The sequence below is a fragment of the Mastigoproctus giganteus genome, chromosome 2 (assembly GCF_048544385.1).
Source record: "Mastigoproctus giganteus isolate SK-2022 chromosome 2, ASM4854438v1, whole genome shotgun sequence".
In the NCBI taxonomy this organism is placed as follows: domain Eukaryota; kingdom Metazoa; phylum Arthropoda; class Arachnida; order Uropygi; family Thelyphonidae; genus Mastigoproctus; species Mastigoproctus giganteus.
The window spans coordinates 119,525,465-119,545,802 of NC_143576.1; the positions used below are offsets into that span (position 1 = coordinate 119,525,465).

At 35.5% G+C, this 20,338-nt stretch overlaps 1 protein-coding gene across 1 annotated transcript in view; it reads right to left on the minus strand.

Moving 5' to 3' along the window:
- Positions 1-20,338, minus strand: part of Fbl6 (F-box and leucine-rich repeat protein 6) — a 190,050-nt gene that overhangs the window by 113,224 nt on the left and 56,488 nt on the right. Inside the window, exons 2-3 of the mRNA XM_090368643.1 lie at positions 19,791-19,950; positions 15,064-15,597 (exon numbers count right to left, since the gene is read on the minus strand). Coding sequence (XP_090224769.1) covers positions 15,064-15,597; positions 19,791-19,948 — 692 coding nt within the window. The 5' untranslated portion in view covers positions 19,949-19,950. The remainder of the gene's footprint in view (positions 1-15,063; positions 15,598-19,790; positions 19,951-20,338) is intronic.

Genomic DNA, 20,338 nt, shown 5'->3' on the forward strand with positions numbered 1-20,338 from the left:
AAAAATTTAAACTGGATTTCACATTACATCCACATTATGATTAGACTTCTCAGAACACTTTCCAAATTATTTTCTGAAATTTGGGGGAAAATCATCTAATTGGAATAAAGTTAATTTGCATATTCCATTCAAAAGTACAAGACAGAAGACCGAACTAATTATTTTATAACGGGATTCTATTTGTATGACAAATTTTCCCTTTATTCCCTTTTTACTTTCTATTCTTTCTATTGATTTTTTTTTAATGGTCACCCAAACACATAAGTTTACCACAACCTATAGTACTAGTACCATGTACAGGTAACCCTCATATAACACGGTAGTTTGGTTCCTACAAAAACTCGAGTAAAGCAAAACCATGTTATATGGGACTAAGAACCAGTACAAAAAGGGGGGGGGGGTACGTTCCAAAAGCTAACAAAAAAGCAACATTTTTTTTATAACTATCGGAAACTTTATTTTTATAATAGTAATAACTTAATATTTTAACTTTATTTTTATAATAGTGGTAATTGAAATAGTAATAACTGAATGAACGTCTTACCTTACAAATTGCGATACATATATGTCAGATAATGTACATTCATTTAATTTTCTAACTCTTCCTTGCTGCTAAGCACAATCAAATGAGAACGTTTTCTGTTGCAGAATATCTTCACCTTCTGAACTTTCTTCTTTAGCATCTATATTTCATGTACCTTCTGCTCTCTTTAAAAAATCAGTAATCTGGGTTTGTTTGCTTTTGCTTGATAGAGCTTTGTAAATTTCTTGATATGGAGCTAAACATTTTTGAAGTTCTCTTTTGAACTTTGTGCTTCTTTTAGTTGAAGGTTTTGCATTCAAAAAATAAGATTCTAATTGCTCAGCTACGTTTATGCCTTCCAGTATGCTTTTTAATGTAAAATTTGGAACTTCAGAATTTTCATCTGTGCTATCATACCTGAATTGATTTGGTTTACCTCCGATGCCATTTCCACCAAATCTGCTTCGCCAGCCTCTTTTCCACCAGTAATTCTTGAACATCTTTAGTAGTCATATCATCAAAACCTTCCCCTCCTATAGACTTATCAAGTTCCTACTATCACGCTGATTCCATTTTCTGTGTATTTCATTTCATACGGCTTGACCGTATTTCCTGAATGAACAGACTCTGGCCATACATTTTCCAACATGCATTTAATGTTGACAGTTTTACTTCTCTGAGTGATAAAGCTATGATTCCGATACAGTCCACAATTGAGAAATGTTTCTATGCCTCCATCACTTCAATAGATTTGGAATCAATATTTTCCAAAACCATTGTAACGATTTTCTGACGGCATGAGTTTTAAAGGTGGATATAATGCCTTGATCTAATGGCTGAATTAAAGAAGTCGTATTAGGTAGTAGGAACATTACTTCAATGTTTGGATGACTTAAACCCTTTGGATGGCCTGGTCATTATCCAATAGTAATAAAACTTGAAAATTTAGATTTTTTCTGCTTTAAAACAGTAAAAATGATAAGCAGTGAATAACAAAGAACACGGCATACACAAGTTGCAACAAACATGATACGAAGTAATGAGTGAGATATGCAGAAGTGAGATACGAAGTAATGAGTTTCAGAAGATTTATGTTTTCTATATGACTGAATATTTCATGGAAGGGGAAACGCATTTCACCATAATAACGTGAAACCCCACAGAATTCCAGCTATTGGTATAGCAAATGCAAGAAGATCAAGTTTACTACCCATTTATAATTAGATTGCACGAACAGAAAATCCCAATAAAACAAAAAGTGCAAATTGTTTTTATTGTTTTATGGTAGTGACCTCCAGAAAAAATTACATCCAACATAATAGCAGGGTTTTCCCAGCACAAAAGCTCAAAAATAACGTGTTATGTGAGATTTCCTGCAATTCTCTAACCACGTTAGAGCGAAACCGTGTTATATAAGTGCCGTGTTGTGCGAGGATTGCCGCAATTTATCAAGTGTGTTAGAGCAAAACTGTGTTATACGGGGGTTGCCTGTATAGGTTGAGAAGACAAAACCACTTGTAGATGTTGAACAACTTGAATTTCTGCAAAAAAGAAACATAAGAAAGGCTGTTGCAAAGAACAAAAGTTGATTGTTTGTTTGGTTTTTAGGAGCATTAGCAACTAAGGCCATAGTGCTCTGGAGATATGCGGTGGTCATTCCCTAACCTTTCCGCATCCTCTGTATTTGGTGGTCACGGGCTCGAACCCCGGTCTAATCAAGAAACATCGCTTCTTGATTAGACCGGGGTTCTAATCAAGAAGCGATACGCACTGCTGCTCCTACCCACCTGGCTACGCGCGCGCGCATGTGTGTGTGTGTGTGTGTGTGTGTGTACTGGTTCAGGGTGGTTCCCAGGCAAATGCCCATCTCCACCTAAATCATTTAAAACAGAAAATCTGTAAAGTGGACTGATAAATAAAAAGATAGCTAAGAAATAAGAAGACAAAACATATTTTTGAAAAGAGAAGTAAAGTAAAAAAAAAAAAAAAATTTTTAAGTTAAGTTCATAATCTAGGCTAAGTTAAGTGTATAAACAAGAAATTTTGAATAGGAATGAATAAAAGTAAATATAAGAGAGATGTTTGTGAGTGTAGTATTTTGTTTATGTCAGGTCACTTTGCCATCAGAAAGCAGCTGAACTCTTCAACTGCAATCTGATGCCCGTCTCTGGCACATGGAGCCGGACCTGGTTCTGCCTTTAAAAGCTGAAGCGCCAAAGTGCAATTAAACACTCAACAGAGTGCCAGCTGTCCAGCCTTGGGCCGCCCAAACTCAAGAACTGAACAACAGCCGAACAAAAAAAAAAAAAAAAAAAAACCACTTAAGTGGTCCATGCCCAGGAGCCCCAGACCCGACCAAAAGCTTCCAGGTCTGAAGCTCCCAAGCCCTGATGCAATCAATGAAGATTCTGGTTGTAGACGGCCAATTCAATGTCCGTGAGGTTTCGTATGATAGATCTTTTAGGGAACACAGCATTTGCATACTCTTGTAAGGCCTGAAAGTTGTTAACTCCTTGCGCCAATCTATGTACGTTATCTTCATTAAAATTAGCTATCTGTTTTCCCAAAAGACACCGTTCAGCATTATATAACCAACCCAGTCCAAATTCGAAGTTTCTCCTCCTTAACTGTAGCTGTAAGCAATGACATCCCTAGATATTGTGCAGGAATACCATTCCGCACTGCATACATCATTCCTCTATAGACCACATATAAATCCAGAGGTAACAATCCAGCAATCACCTGAAGTGCCACCGTAGACACAGTCCGTGGTGCATACAAATAAGTCAGTATCATAGAACGTTGCAACGACATTAACTTACGTTGAATTCTGGCCTTGAACACATCCGCAATCCATACACCGGCAGCATAAGCAATAATTGGTAAAAAGATCGTCTTGTAATATAAACTCATAGTTTTTTTACTAAGACCCCATTCTCTTCTCGAAATTCGTACAACTGAGTAAATAAACTTCTTTATTTTGTCATTCAAATGTGCAACATGTAAATGGAACCTCATCCTATCATCCAGTATCACCCCCAAGTACTTAATGTTGGATACAAAAGGAATTTGCCTTCCGTTTAACACTACTCTAGGTGGGCGGTTATAACTAAAATGATTTTTAAATACCATGAATTTAGTTTTTGTGGATGAAATTTTCAACTTGTTCAAGGCAGCCCAATCAGCAAGGTCCACCAAAACTTCCTGTATTCTATGCTCCAACACAATTCTAAATCCACCCGGGACCCCCACAATCAAATCATCCGCGTACGCCACGCGGAAACAACTTATAGCTAGAGACTTCTGCAACCACTGATCCAGTACGGCATTCCAAAAAATTGGACCCAGCACTGATCCCTGTGGACATCCTCGGCCTACATAATAGCTATACATTAGGTGCTTCGCACATACCTTTACCAATCTATCTCTAAAATATGAACGTATTACTCCATATAAATACCGGTCACAGCCAGACCTCCTCAAAACACTCAGAACACTCTCCCACCACACGGAGTCAAAAGCACCTTCAAAATCTACAACCACAACCAAAACATATTTCTCGGAAGAGGACTTCACATGATTAATTAATGTCAATATTGCCTCCTCGGTCAAATGATCCTTCTTGAAGCCAAACTGAAAATTCGATATAGCATTACCAACAGTCAGGACGTCAACTATTCTAGGAAGCAATAACCTCTCAAACAGCTTACTGAGGTTTGATAAAAGCGAAATTGGCCTATAAGCTCGAGGATCGTCACGAGGCTTACTGGGCTTGTGTAGAATCTTGAGAAGAGCCACTTTCCACGATCTCTGGAACACTCGCTCCAACAAACATTTATTATACATTTTGAGCAATACATCTGGGGCTACGGAGGCGCCAATAAAAGTTGAAAGGATAAATGAAGGAAAATTTAGTCTGGTAAATTTTCAGTTGAATTATGAATGAATTTTGACTAGCCAAGGCAAGTGTTTCAAACAGTTTGGAAGAAAAGAGGTGGAACTGAAGATACTAATTCAGAACAACAATGCCTGTGTATTTCATATTCAGAAATGAAATACAACAGAAATTGAACATTTATGCAATAGGATGTTGCAAATTTCTGAAGAGGATCCTTAACCCTTTTGGAAATAAGTTTCTGGGCATTATGTGAAGGCCACCTGAAGTAAGTTTTGTAAACATTTTAAAAATATGGAAATAAATCTTTTTAAATATTATTTTTTTCCTATTTGGACTTTATGACTGAACATTAAAGTGAGATTATTGTCAAAAATAATATCAAGATCAAAATTCATCAACTTCTGGATCCAAATTCCAGAGAATTTCTTCAGTTTCAGCTTGTGTAAATCTGACTATATAAAAGCTTATTGAAAGTTTACAAAACCTCCTGTGCCAATTTTTGAAACTGTGATAAATATAAAAGTAGCTGCTATTACTTATAAACACAGTTAAGAGATGGCACCACATCTCTGTGGAATGTCAAGGAAACCTGCACATATATATATACAGATGTGATTTGCCGATAGTGTGTCAAAACAACCTTCAAAACATATATGCTCATCCTGTTTTAATGCACCGCCTTACAAATGTTTAAAGTTACACGCATATTTATTTGACACTTGTCTACCATTACATACAAAAATTTGAAGATACATATATGCAAACAACCAAGTGTTGCCAAATTACACTCTTTATCAATAGTGCTATCCATTGGAAGATGTGCACATTCTGATTTGCTATACTGCTATACTATGCACAACAGGCCTGGGCAAACTATGGCCCGCGGGCCGCATTCGGCCCGCTGCACATTTTTGTGCGGCCTGCGAGCTTTAATTGTATTTTCGAAAAAAGTTTACTTATTTTATGCCTTTTCGAAAAAAAAATTTGTGCACGTAATACATTACAGAATTTTGACTCGTAAATTGTTTTATCATCTCTGTATTGTTCAAATTGAGATAGAATTTGAAATTGTGTGCGAACCGGAGCGAGCCAACGGGCGCTTTTATAACGGTATAATTTGAAAAATGTTTAACAGTAACAGAGTTGAAAAATGCTTAACAAGATATAATTTACAATGGAACAAAATGGTAAGCGTAACAACTGACGGAGCAGCAAGTTTGACAGGTAAAAATGTTAGAGCGTTAAAGAAAATTCAGGATAAAATTTGTGAAAATTATCCTGATTATAATTTAATTACAATTCATTGCATTATACATCAAAAAGTATTATGTAAAAATGTGTTAAAAGTTGAACATGTCATCTTGTATTATTAAAATAGTAAATTTAATATGATTGAGGGGCCTGAAACACAGACAATTCGTAAATTTTCTTCAAGATATTGAATCCGAGTACACAGATATTCCTTATCATAGCCAAATTCGATGGCTTAGCTTAGGAAAAGTTCTTCGGCGGGTATTGGATCCTAAAGATGACATCGTTCTATTTTTAAAACTGAAAAATATTATGGACTTTCCCAAATTAACTGATAATAACTGGATTTGTGATTTTGCATTTACCCTGGACATCGTGACACACTTAAATACTTTCAACACCGTGTTACAAGGGAAAAATTTATACGCCCATGATATTGTAAAAAGTTTGAATGGATTTGAATTAAAACTCCAGTTGTTCCTTCGATATTTATTGATTAACAAGGTAGACCACTTTCCAACCATGAAGTTGCTGAAGATTCCAGAAAGTAAATTTGAAAAATATTGTGAAATTACAACGCTTTGAATGATGACTTTTCACGAAGATTTGATGACTTCCAAAAATTTGAGACAAGTTTAGCAATAGTGCGCGACCCATTATCAATAGAAATTGATAGTGCACTGAATGAAACACAACTTCAGTTTATAGATCTGCTGTGTGATACTGATTTAAGGGAATTGCACAGTGGTGAGAAAATCTGTAAATTTTACAATACTCTTAATTCGGACAAATTCGACGAACTTAAAGATTTTGCCCGAAAAGTGTTGGTTATTTTTGGATAAACCTACATATGTGAACAAACATTTTCCATCATGAATCTAAATAAAAATTCTTTACGATCAAGCATCACTGATGAACATTTACAAGCAGTTTTAAGAATCTCAACTACAAAATTAACACCCGAAATTAAAAAAAAAAAAAAATGTTAAAAGATGTAAAACAGTTCCATTCATCTCATTAAATTCATGGTTGTTAGAGAATAATTTTTTTTTGTTATATTTCTTCTTCATGATAACAAATAATATATATCCAAAAATAGTATTTTTAGTGTGGCTCGCCTTCTTTTTGAATTCCTAATGTGGCCCTTCAGCCAAAAGGTTTGCCCAGGCCTGATGCACAAGATTTATACATAAATTTTATTTATTTTACGTGTAAGAATGCAGACAAATTCTAACTACACATACTGCAAACAATGAGTGCAAAAAATTACCAATGTTTCAAAAGATTTGGGTTTTTTTTTTTTTTTTTTTTTTTTTTTTTAGGAGCATTAGCAACTAAGGCCTTGCTCCGGGATATGCAGTGGTCATTCCCTGACCTTTCCGCATCCTCCCTATTTGGTGATGATGGGCTCAAACCCCGGTCTAATCAAGAAGTGTGTGCTACGCACTGCTGCTCCTTCCCACCTGGCTACGGAGGCGCCATGTTTCAAAAGAGGTGATTATCCCCTTGTATAAGGCAATGGTCAGGCCACACCTTGAGTACTGTATACAGGTCTGGAGGCCTCATTTTAAGAAGGATGTAGAGCTGTTGTACAGAGAAGTACAGAGAAGGGCAACAAGATTAGTGAATGGAACAAAGGGTTGCTGTTAAGAAGAAAGGCTTAAGTTTTGCAAATTACACTGTCTGGAAACTAGGCACCTGTGAGGTGATCTGATTGAGGTGTATAAAGCCTTGAATGGTTTGAGCATGCTCAATGCTGATGGGATTCTTCCTCTTGCTCAGAATAATCACCTGAGAGGGCATAAATTCAAATTGAGGAAAGACAGATGTAGGATAGATGTGCAGAAGTTTGCCTTTAGCCAGCAGGTAATTGGTTGGTGGAACAGACTTCCATCCTTTGTTGTGGAAGTTGATAGCCTAAATAAATTTAAGGCTGAGTTGGACAGGTATTTGGATCGAACGGAGGGGTGAAATGGGAGCGTTTTTTTTTTGGCTGATGCTGCATAAGCTTGCTTTCTTGCATCATATGCCTCTACTAATGCTAATGCTAAAAAATACAAAGTTAAATATTGAAATAAAAATGGAAGATTTAAAGTTTTGGTTAAAATGGTTTCTGACATGGATCTGGGCATCGAGAAAAGCTGCATGTTCAAAAGAATATTAGATGATCTGATGACTGGTTACAGATTTATTTTAGAAGCAAACGAAAGGGAGAGAACGAGAAAAAAAAGCAAGCTAGGCAACTGACCTTACATTCATTCTTTCTTTCTTTAAAAAAAAACTGCCTAATATAGGAAGATTACCCACAATCCCGTCCCTGACTGAAAAATTTGCTAGCAAAAAGAAACAATATTCCTCATGTATGTTTTATTTCAATAAATTTTTTATTTGATAATCTTTGATTTTTAATGTTATTTGTCAATCATAAGTGTAATGTGAATTCATAAAAATAAGTTTGAAAATAGGGATCACCGACTACTTGTGGCTTTTATGTAAGCTATTTCTGACTGTTATATGAAAATAGGAATGCACTTCTACTGTGTGCTGCTTTTTCAGAATGTATATTGACATTATATGCTGTATAAGCTTGCTTTCTTGCATCATATGCTTCTTCTAATGCTAATGCTATAGCACTTTTCTTCTGATCTCATGTTCAATGCAATGAAGTAACAATTTTTTAACATCTATATCACTCAGTTTAAATATGTGAATTACAAGCTCCAAAAAAAATCAGTATTTTGCTAATTTATTTACTTAATTGTCATATTATATTGTACTTTATAAGTAGCTTTATTGTTCTGGTTAAGCAGTTTATTTTTATTTTTTAATTTAGATAGAGTTTTTGTAGGTAACTACTTAATATATGTAAAACCGTTGTTTCGTTCGAATCTTGCAGCCATTGGTTTTTGTATAGAGTGAGTGGTAGGTGAATTCAAATTTTGAATTGTGGTAAATAGGCAGCTCTTTCGTAAAACTAGATAGCATAATACGTATCAGTACATTTAGGAATCTATTAGATAGTGTAGTATTGATAATTAATTAATTAAATTCATTAATCTTATTAATTTTCATTGTTAATTTCAATACTATGCCTCAGACTAGAGCAGCAAAACAACGGGCACAAGTAGTAGTAGTAGTAGTGCTGTGACTCAAAGGAGAACTGAGGGGAGCAATTCTCCAATGCAGAGCTGCTGGAACGAGTACAGAGAAGGGCAACAAGATTAGTGAATGGAACAAAGGGTTGCTCTTACGAAGAAAGGCTTAAGTTTTGCAAATTACAGAGCCTGGAGACTAGGCATCGGCGAGGTGTATAAGGCTTTGAATGGCTTGAGCATGCTCAATGCCGATGGGATTCTTCATCTTGCTCAGAATAATCACCTGAGAGGGCATAAATTCAAATTGAGGAAGGACGGATGTCGGATAGATGTGCGGAAATTTGCCTTTAGCCAGCGGGCAGTTGGTTTGTGGAATAGACTTCCATCGCTTGTTGTTGAAGTTGATAGCCTAAACAAATTTAAGGCTCAGCTGGACAGGTATTTCGAACGAATGGAGGGGTGAAATGGGAGTAGTGGTTGTTTTTTTTTTTTTTTGGCTGATGCTGAATAAGCTTGCTTTCTTGCATCATATGCCTCTGCTAATGCTAATAACAACCTAAAAAATTGTGAAACTTGTGAAATGTGTACAAAACTCGCTGGAAGACATGATCTAGCCAAGGAAGATGTCGTTGAGGTGAAGAGAGTGTCAAGAAATTAGGTGCCAACTCAGCATTCTGATTTAGGGTTAAATTTGAAAGTGTCTGCAATTCTGCCCAGACACGATAGGAGGGAGTATATGATGAGCGCCGTGTCAATGAATTCGGCCCTGGAGGGATTGTGCAAGGCACATGGGGTAGAATTTTTCTCAGCGTGGTCTTTGTTAACAGGAGACACTGCTTCTACAGGGATGGGATACACTTAAATAGAAGAGGTGCAAGAGTGTTTGCTGATGCTATTGAAGCAGCATTAGGTGGGTTGGAAAACTGCTAGCTTGGGGGGATTCACAGATTAAAGTTAATAGTAGCCACAGGCAGAGGTGAAAGTGATCCTTACACTGCTTCTATTAGAATGAGCAGTGGCCCGGAAAGCATGGTGCTGGATATTTCCAGGACTGCTGGGAGTCATAGGGCAACAAATAAATATATGGGCTGTGTTAGGGTAACTAAGAGTAGAAACAGATGCATGTATACTTGCATATTCACCAATGCTAGAAGTATATTAAATAATTTTGATGAATTTGAAGTGCTGGTCAAGACAAAGGCTGATATTGTTGGGATATCAGAGACGTGGTGTCACATTGATATAAGCAGCGCAGAATTGGAATTTGGGGAGTACAATGTGTACAGAAAGGATAGACAGGATACGAAGGGAGGAGGGGTTATGCTGTTAATCAAGAAACACAAAATCTAAGGAAGTGCATCTGGTTGACATAAATGGACAGTGCAATGTTGAGTCAGTTTGGTGTGATATAAGCACTGGGAAAGCAAAAATGAGAGTAGGAGTGTGTTATAGGCCTAATGACTCTAATGAGTACAACAAACAATTGTACAGGGAAACAGAATGGGCCAGTAAATCAGATTGTGTTATAATGGGGATTTTAACTTCCCAGATATTGACTGGAACTTGTGGGTTGTTCACTCGCATACTAGCAAGACTTTTGTGGATTTATTGGATGAGCAGCAGAAAACAATCATCGAGAGGCAACCAGAGAGGGTAATACTCTTGATCTAGTCATCAGCAGTGATTACTCGTGTATAAAGAATTTAAAAATAAAAGAACCACCAGGTGGCAGTGATCACAGTGTACTGATGTGGGATTTACTTAAAGATATAATTACCATCAGGGGTAAAGAGAAGGGTTTTAACTTCCGTAAAGGTGACTACAGTGGTCTCAGACAGTTTTTAAGTTCTGTACAGTGTGACCAACTGATGATGCCACCAACAGCATATTCTAAGTAGTAAGCATTCAAGGAACTAATCTACCAATTAAGAAATAGTGTTCAAGGTTTAGGACTAAATGGATGTCAAATGAACTAATGAGACTCGTGGCAAAGAAAAATGCATGGGATGCATATAAATTATCAGGTGACACAGAAGCCTGTGGTAGATATAAGCTAGTCTGTAATCAAGTCACAAATGAGATTAGGCAAGCATGAAGGCAGATTACGAGAAATCTTTGGCAAAGGATGCTAAGAAAAACAGCAAGGACTTCTTTACTTATATAAACTCTAGAAGGAAAGAGATGAATCAGATTGGTCCACTTGATATCAATGGTTCAACTTCTGATGATCCTGCTCAAGTAGCTGACAAATTGAATGAGTATTTTGCATCTACATTCACACATGAGGAATTCTTTAGGTAAGTGAAGGACAGAAGCTTATTAAACTCTAACAGGGTGCTTCATGATTTTGTAATAACTGAGAGCAAAGTGAGAGCTGCTGTAACAATAATATTTTCAAAATTTTGCTTTTATAAAAATAAGGGTAACTAAATGTTTATGCCACAGCATTTCCTGCCTGTAACACTGAATGCCCATAGTGTTTTATAGCCATGGATGTAGAAGCACTACTAACTTAATATGCAGTGGCCACAGTTATAATGAAATCAATTGAAACTTTTGGGAGGGTTTTTCTCAGCCCAACTACAAAAAATTATTAAAGAGATGTAAATTATACTTTTGAGTAAAAAATGCCTTGGGGTAATAGGACAGGCAGCTTTCAAGTGGTTCTTCATGTCTTAAATTAATTTGACTATTGCTAAATGAACCTATCAGTACTGAGGCTTGCATGTAATCCAGCCACTGCTCACTAATTAGTTAAATTTCAAATTTTGAAAGAAATAAAAAAACTTTTCTTGGAACGTATTTCAGTCACAGGTGGATAAACAATCTGCATGAACAGTGGCAAAGAGTTGTTTTTCTGTGGGGTCATCAGAAAAACAGCTTAGAAGTTAAGCAACAATCACCTGCTAATTAACTCCCAAGGTGCTTGGAGTGAATAGTACTACTTCAAGGCAAAAGCTCATCTCTGGGAAAAAATCAAGTACCAAAAGGTACAGAGAATTATATCAAATCAGACATAAAATATTTAAGGGCAAAGGCCTCATGTTACGAGGTAGAATGACTAACATGTAGGTTAGTGCAAAAGCATCATTTTAACGTAGCCATCTACCAAAGTAGTTAAATTAATTAATTAAATTGACATCATTTTGGTTATATCTCAAATTGTGAATGCCTTCACAATGAGTTGCCATGGTATTGTACTACCTCGAATAAATAACACTTCACCAGTGGAGAGGACTACTGTTATATATTCTCAGTGGATACCACCACCCAGACGGTACCGTTTCAAAACTTGTTGGCTTCTCTTCGGTGGGTGGGCAGGTACCCTGGTGTTGCAATAGTGACAACCCAGTTATGAAGTATAACTTCACAATATGAGAGATGCCTGATGGTGTGCAGTGATACAGACTAAAATATTTAAGGGCAAAGGCCTCATGCTGCGAGGTAGAATGACTAACATGTAGGTTAGTGCAAAAGCATCATTTTAAGGTAGCCATCTACTAAACTAGTTAAATTAATTAATTGTATTGGCATCATTTTGGTTATATCTCATATTGTGAATGCCTTCACAACAAGTTGCCATGATATTGTACTACCTCAAATAAATAACACTTCACCAGTGGAGAAGACTTATTTATTCTCAGCAGATACCACTACCCAGACGTTTCAAAGCTTGTTGGTCATTCTACCTCATAGCATAAGGCCTTTGCCCTTAAATATTTTATAGTCTATATCACTGCACACCATCAGGCATCTCTCATATTGCGAAGTTATACTTCATAACTGGGTTGTCATTATTGCAACACCAGGGTACCTGCCTGGCTTTGAAAGCGGTGGTGGTATCTGCTGAGAATAAATAACAGTAGTCTGCTCCACTGGTGAAGTGTTATTTATTCGAGGTAGTACAATACCTTGGCAACTCATTGTGAAGGCATTCGCAATATGAGATATAACCAAAACGATGCCAATTTAATTAATTAATTTAACTACTTTGGTAGATGGCTACATTAAAATGATGCTTTTGCATTAACCTACACATTAAATCAGACATTAATGAAATTGTGCAATGTGGCAGGTGACAAACAACCATAAATAGCTATTATTGAAGTCCTCACTCCCCAAAAATTTATTGTTATGTAAGCTTTACATTTAATTTTGCAGCTCTGCAGAAATATAAATTTAACTGTTATGCATATGTTTTTAATCACATCAATACATACTTCCACCTACTGTAGAACACTGAATGGCCATGACCATTCAGAGTAAGTTGCAATCATGTAAATATTAATAAAGCTAAATAAACTTACAATAATTTTATAACTGGACTGTACACTGAATCTGGACTCACTTGTAACCACACTTGATCACTACTCCTGGATCCAAATGACATGTTTACAACACTAGCTGAAATGGGCTCTTCTCTACGATGAGATGAAAAGGGAGAGGCAGTAGTACAAATCGCGAGTTGGCTTGCATAGAGACCTTTCTTCTGTAGCATATAAATATAGTTCAGTGGGAGAAATCATCTTGGGGCAGCTTCAAACTGGGAAGAGAGTTTCTGTGCTGTCATCTCCCTATGTCATCTGGCAGACATGATCAGATATCAGGCACCTGTTGATATTGTGAACCTTTGTTCAATCTTGTACAGCCCCTTGATATACTCCTTTCTCCTGGCCTATCTCCACATTTGGGACATTGTATTTGGATGGATATTTGGAATCCTCGTTACCTCTATCTCCAATTTGTGACTGACCCCTTTTACATCCTGCTGACTGCACTGCATTGCAGTGAATTACTTGTACTATGTTGTGTGTGCATCACAGGACCATGAAATTTTAATGAGATATTTCAGGTATCCATATCAGAATAGATCGTACTAAATGGTGGAAATGAGCACGTATACGGATCTTCATTTCCACCAATTATTATGATTATTTGCACAATTTCAGTTTGATTTACAAAGGGTAGGTGTGCAAACTCAACTACACCTTAACTTTTGGCCACCAGCACTGTATATATACTATATATTTAAATAACTCAATATGAGGTTTCTAAGAAAGAGCTTTCTAAGGATTCCAAAACCTGTAATTTCATAAGATTTATCATCTTCAAATTATCAGAAATTTACAATTTTTTAGTCCCTCTCCAGGGGTTTTAATCAGATTGTTATGCTTAATGCACAATTCTTTAAGTCAGTGGTTGCCAAACTACTGAGATCTACGGACCCCTTCAAAAATCAAAAAAAGTTTGCAGACTCCTATACATAACATATGCATATATATATATATATATATATATATATATACTAATTTTATATTACAATAAAAAGAAATGAAAATATGCCAGTAGCATGCAAACCAATAGAGCGAAGAAGAATTTAACATCTAAAACAAAGATACTATCGTTATTTTTTTATTTTCACTTATTTCTGCTGTCTAATATTCAATTCATTTGAATTTAATTAGAATTATATATATATATATAGGGTGGGCCAAAAGTAGGTATACAGTACTGATTAGGTGTGTTAATTTGTGTGTTACTGTGACACACAATAATACACAAATTCTGGTTAGTCAGGTGTTATTGTGTGTGTCACAGTGTCGTGGACAGGTTCCAGAAATGTTGCAACGTTGATGGAGGACATTTTGAGGATTCCCAAACGGACCCCAGTTTGGGAAACGCTGCTTTAAGTCATATTGACCCCATTTACTCTACTTACTCCGTGCAGTTTCCTTTTCAGTGAAACAGACTAATTAAATCAAGTTTCTTGGCTTAGCAGGGAAACTATCAGTTCTATGAAATCTATTAAAATTACATTCTACTATAGCTATGATTAATTAAAAAAAAAAACAATTGTATATTTTACGTAAAACAGGGTTTGTTTGTTTGTTAGTTTGTAGGCTTTACGGCACAAGGGCAGCAAGGCCATAATGCACTTAACTATGGTGATAAAACAAGGGAAATAACACAGAAGTGTTGGGCAATATAAATGTAAGCCATATTGTTGTTAACATAGAGCACATGCTATTCTAAGAAAAATAAATACAGCTTGAGTAAATATATTACGTAGATAAAATACTCTATTTGCTATAATTTATTCAAAGTGTACATGCAGAAAGTCTTTTCTTTTTTCTTTTTTTTTTTATTGTTTTATTCCAACATATGGCATCAAAAAATAAATGAAAACTTCAATGCATAATTAATCCTGTGTGTTCAAATTTACTGTATGACATTTTGTAATTAGTTACAGTAAGTTACTTATGAAATGTGCATAAAATGAGTAAAATATGACTCACTTGTTTGAAAACGGTATTGCTCCCTCTGTTTTCACTATAAATGAAAATATTTTTACTAAGATGTGCTTTGGAATACAAGTTTCCCATGGGTTGATTACAGTGGCATTATTATCATAAGGAGAGAAATCTCCACTGTTGGATTCTATAATTTTTTTCCTTTTCCTTTTCTCTCTTTTCTTTTTGGAAAATTTATTTTCTGAATCAAAGGATTTAATAGATCGTTTTGCTTTTTTTGGTTTTGTATTACAATTAGTTTTTATTGTAGCTGTTTTCTTTAATATAATACTGTGGTTATCAGAATAAGTCACAGTCATGTGCGAGTCACAGCGATTGCTTGAATGATGTGATGGAACTGAAGATGCCACACCATTAAATTCTTCACAATGAGAGCCCAATACGCCAGACTCAATAGAACTGTCTGTACTGTCATCTAAAGAAACTTCGGCATTCTGAACATCTGTGCTGCCACTGCTGTTTTGTACTTTGGAGACAGATTCTTTTGATGATGAGAGATTCTGAGCAGGTCTTAGATTACTAAGAAAGAAAAATAAAATGACTTTAAAGTGTGCAAAAGTTTTAGTCCATTTTTAATTTAAAAAAATTCTGTTTAAAGTGATCTCATATACAATTCACTTTAATACAAGTACTACTGAATAGTTATTGTCATCCTAAAAAAAGAAATATTGTTTTAAGTAAAATAATGAACAAACCACTCAGTTAAACAATAATATTTAATCTGTCATATATATACAATTTAAGAAAAAAGAAATAAAAATCAAGTTATGTCACTGGGGGAACTGCAATGCAATTTATATATAGCACTATTTATAACAGAAGTCACAGCCTTAAAGCTCACAGAATGCCATTATCCTGAAAATATCAAATAATAAATCTGACAGAATACTTAGGGATGAAACTGAGAACTGTATATCTCAACAAGAGTAATAATGAAGTAGTTGATAAGATTATGAACTTCAGTAGGACACACAGAAGCCACAAAACTAAGGCAGTATTGCTAAGAGGGAAGGCACACAGTAAAGGGAAAGTGAAAGGAATGCCAGGGAGTGAGGAGAATAACCACCCACCATTAAAACTACACAATCTAAAATATAATTTATAACATGACTTCTAAAGTTCATATGCTATGAATGCTGCTGCTAAACATCCCAAATGTTGAAATGGCTAAGTGATGGAAAAGGGGCCACTGCTATACGAAACTATTGGCTTGATATACCTCCAGGAACCATATGCATATAATGGAAAATCACATGACATTTGATAGATGCTCATGTCATACAGGAGGAACATCCTGAGCCAAAGGCTGCTGTTGTAGTGTTGAACCCTTGATTGGTAGTTCACCGTGAGTTACTCTCTCTGCTGCCTGCATGCAGTATATGAAAATGTGTAATGTCAGTTTGGCTCATTCCATATAGGTTCACTATAATGTCAAACATCTACTTCACTGATGAATGAGTTGTTGAATTTCATGGAAGGCTCTCATGTCATATTGTGTATGGACTAAATGCAAGTACCCCCCCCCCACCGTGGTTCAGTAGAGAAACAAATGGTAGAGGATGTCACATGAGATTTCATAACATTGCATGCCTTGGTTCTGCAGGAGCAGCAGTGTGTAGCACACGCTTCTTGATTAGACCACGGCTCGAGCCCATGCCCACCAAATACGGAGGATGTGGAAAGGTCAGGGAATGACCACCGCATATCCCCAGAGCAATATGGCCTTAGCTGCTAATGCTCCTAAAAACCAAATAACAAACTTGGTTCTGCACAATACATTTGGTTCTCCTGCTATTTTTAGTAACACCTTGGATAAATCAAATATTGATTTAACCCTTTCAAACTGACAAAAAAAAAAAAAAAAAAAGTTAATTTTAAATCATAAAATCAAAATTAGTATTTAGCCTAGTGTTTTCCAAACTTTTTTGATGTTGACTATGCATATGCTTTATTTTTTATGCATATGCTAAAATAATTTAATAGCCCACCCACAATTTTATAATTACTCAACATCCCATCCTTTGTTTTTTCAGGCAAAAACAGGTAAACAAGAGTAAGAGATTTTTCTTATGGGCCTGATTAAGCTTGTGTTTAATCAAGCCCATATGAAATGAAACATGTCAGTTATCAGGTTTAAAAGGAGGAAGTACACAAGCAGAACTCACCAGGTACAAAGCATGCAAACCATAAATGTTGTAGGTTTTTCATGTACTACTCAATATTTGTATTTTAATCAATCAACCAATTACATCAATATACAGGGTGTTTCAAAAGTGATGGTCAATAATTTAAAGGTGAACTGCACAGACTACAATATGCAAAAAAAGCCTAGTAAACATAGTCCTTAAGTGAATCGTTTTTGAGATATTGCATATTTCTAGTTGGGATCCACCACTGGCAAGGTGAACTGTACAGAGTTTGGATCCACTGCTGACTTGTTTGTTTAGGTTAGGTTAGGCTCATTCTCTCCATTTCCCCCTCTCCCAATGCTCTGAGACATAGCAGGTATACTAGTACTTGTCAAAGGATAGTCAACATGGAAAGAGGTTACAGCAATGAAGAGTATGCAGACATGCACTTCATGTGTGGTAAAGCCAACGGCAGTGCACTTGAAGCTGCACGTTTGTACCAAGAAGCATTTCCCCACTGAAGGAAATTAAAATTAAAAATGTATTATCTTATGTTTAATAAAACCACACTTAGCAAAGGATTCACAGCTTTTTGCTAAACTAGTGCTCGCACAGTCAGTGGCAGATATTAACAGCAAATGTGCATTATCTCGAAAATGGTTCATTTGTGGCCCGATGTTCACTGCGACTTTTTTGCTTATTTTAGTTTGCACTTTTCACCTTTGAATTATTGACCACCATTTTTGAAACACCCTGTATACAGTGGAAGGAAATCAGAGTGAAAACTTTGCTAATATGATACCAAAATCTGGTGACACCTTGTAGTACAGGTCATACACTAACTTTGGAAAGCTCCAATTTATAATCAATATAAAATTTAAAAATTTTATATTAAAATTTTTATCCTGAGACGTGCATTCGGTGCTATGCATACTTGCCTCATGGCCCACTAGAAATCAGTGGCTTCTATATTTATAAGCAGTACAATCAGTTCTGCTATAATGTAGTACATGTGCTCCTAAAAATCTCCACATTATGGTATTTCGCACATTAAAAACAACATGGCTTATGGGAAAAATAGGGATAGGGCAAAGCATTCAAAAAATATTCAGTCTGGTAAGTAAAACATTAATAAAAGTTAGCAACCCAATAAAATTGCTAACACAGGTTTAAACATCTTAAATTTCTAATAAATAAATAAATATTACAGTAAATACAGCACTGTAATATATATATACTAATTGATATTTCTGTTCACTGACTTTTTTTTTAGATTGTAAAATTTAAAACAGTAAAGGAGATAAGCAATCAATAACAACAAACATGGCACACACAAATTGCACAAGTGAGATACACAGTAACAATTTTTCGCATTAAAAATAGGAATGAACAGAAGATTCTAAAAATTTATTTATGTTTTTTATATGATTAAAGACTTCACGGAAGGAGAAACACATTTCACCATAATAATGTAAAAACCCACAGAATTCCAGCTATCAGTATTATTGCAAATGTAATAAAATCCAGTTTATTACCCATTTATAATCAGATTGCACTAACAGAAAAGCCCAATAAATAGGGAACTGCAAATTGGTTTTATTGTTTCATGGTAGAGATCTCCAGAAATGTACTCCTTTGCTCATGCCATCACACCTCGCGAAATTTTTGTTCGAATAGAAAAATGTGAGTTCCTGAAAACATGAGTCGGCCTACAATATCATCTATTATCTTGTGAATATAGCGAATGACAACAGCATGTCTCCAACCAATACAACTATAGTAAATGGGAAATATAGCTCTCACACATTTGACATTTTTTAAGCTTCGTAAACGTGTATGTATTGCTGCGCAGGTCGCTACATTCAGCTCAGTGCCAAGTTTTTACATTCACCTGGTGTTACTCAGGGACAAAATCGTGTGTGAGCCAACGTGAACATCGAGTTATACTCACATTGTTCCCTAATATATCAGCCGCGTTGAAGGACATTTGCATTGCCAAAATGTGTGTTACAGCAGAACTGACTGTATTCACATCATACATTCCATTATTTAAAGGTTGTTTGTAAGATGAACTTCTGCCATAGCAAATACACTTAAAAAATCTGATATATGGAAGAGAGGGAAGTACAAGGTTGAACCAGCAAGTGTGTGACCGCACAGTGAGCCAAATATGATCTACGGGATTATGTTCCTTTTAATGGAAAAAAATAAAAAAATAAAAAACTGGAAAAAATAAAAGGTGTCAGTCAACACTTGTACTACAGCTTTTAAAATTTAGCCTGAACACAGCATTTTGCTCTCCTTTCTTAGTTTATTTATATTTACCGAACCTCTATTTCAGTTATACATATCTCAATGTACGTGTACTTTGCAATACCTTCAGAACTATTTGCTCTTCTCAAGAATGTCTATAAATTATGGGGTTTCCTAAAATTCAGAGTTTCAAGTATATATCATACCAATCATTTATACAGAAACTTAGAACAAAGTGAATTCAAGTTAAAATGCCATAAAAAGCATTTCAACAATTTAATCGATCATCCAATGTTAGGATGGTGTAGGTGTAGAGAGAAAATAACTCACCCTGGAAAACGGATGCTATTTGTTGCTGGTGAATATTCAGGATCATCTGAATCATCCGATGGCCACATCTCTCCTTGGAAACTAAACATCATAGGTTTCTGAGGATTTTTCTGGAATCCTCCTTCTAATCTTGAATCTCTTTCTAATCTTTTATTCATATCTAGATTAGAAATAATAAAAAATATTCTTATTATTTTTTTCATCTTAGGAAAGTCTACAAATATAAAATGGACTATTGGTAAACTACTCTACATAATTACCTCAAAAAGTATTAAAATGTTTTTTTTGCATGTGCATATATATATTCTGTGATGGTATAATGGATTTTCCACATCACATTTGGAGAGGTGTTTACTTTACTTTAGGTCCAGAGGCCAGAGGAATATTTAAAGGCCTCCTCAATCAAAGCTTAATCCTCAGATCAAGATGACAAGGTTTTCCCTGCAAGTTATTCCAATTTTTTCAACTCACAAAACATACAAATTGGTCCAGGAATTTTCTAGTATGCTACTCTATTATAACATACTAGAAAAATGCTTACCAAACTC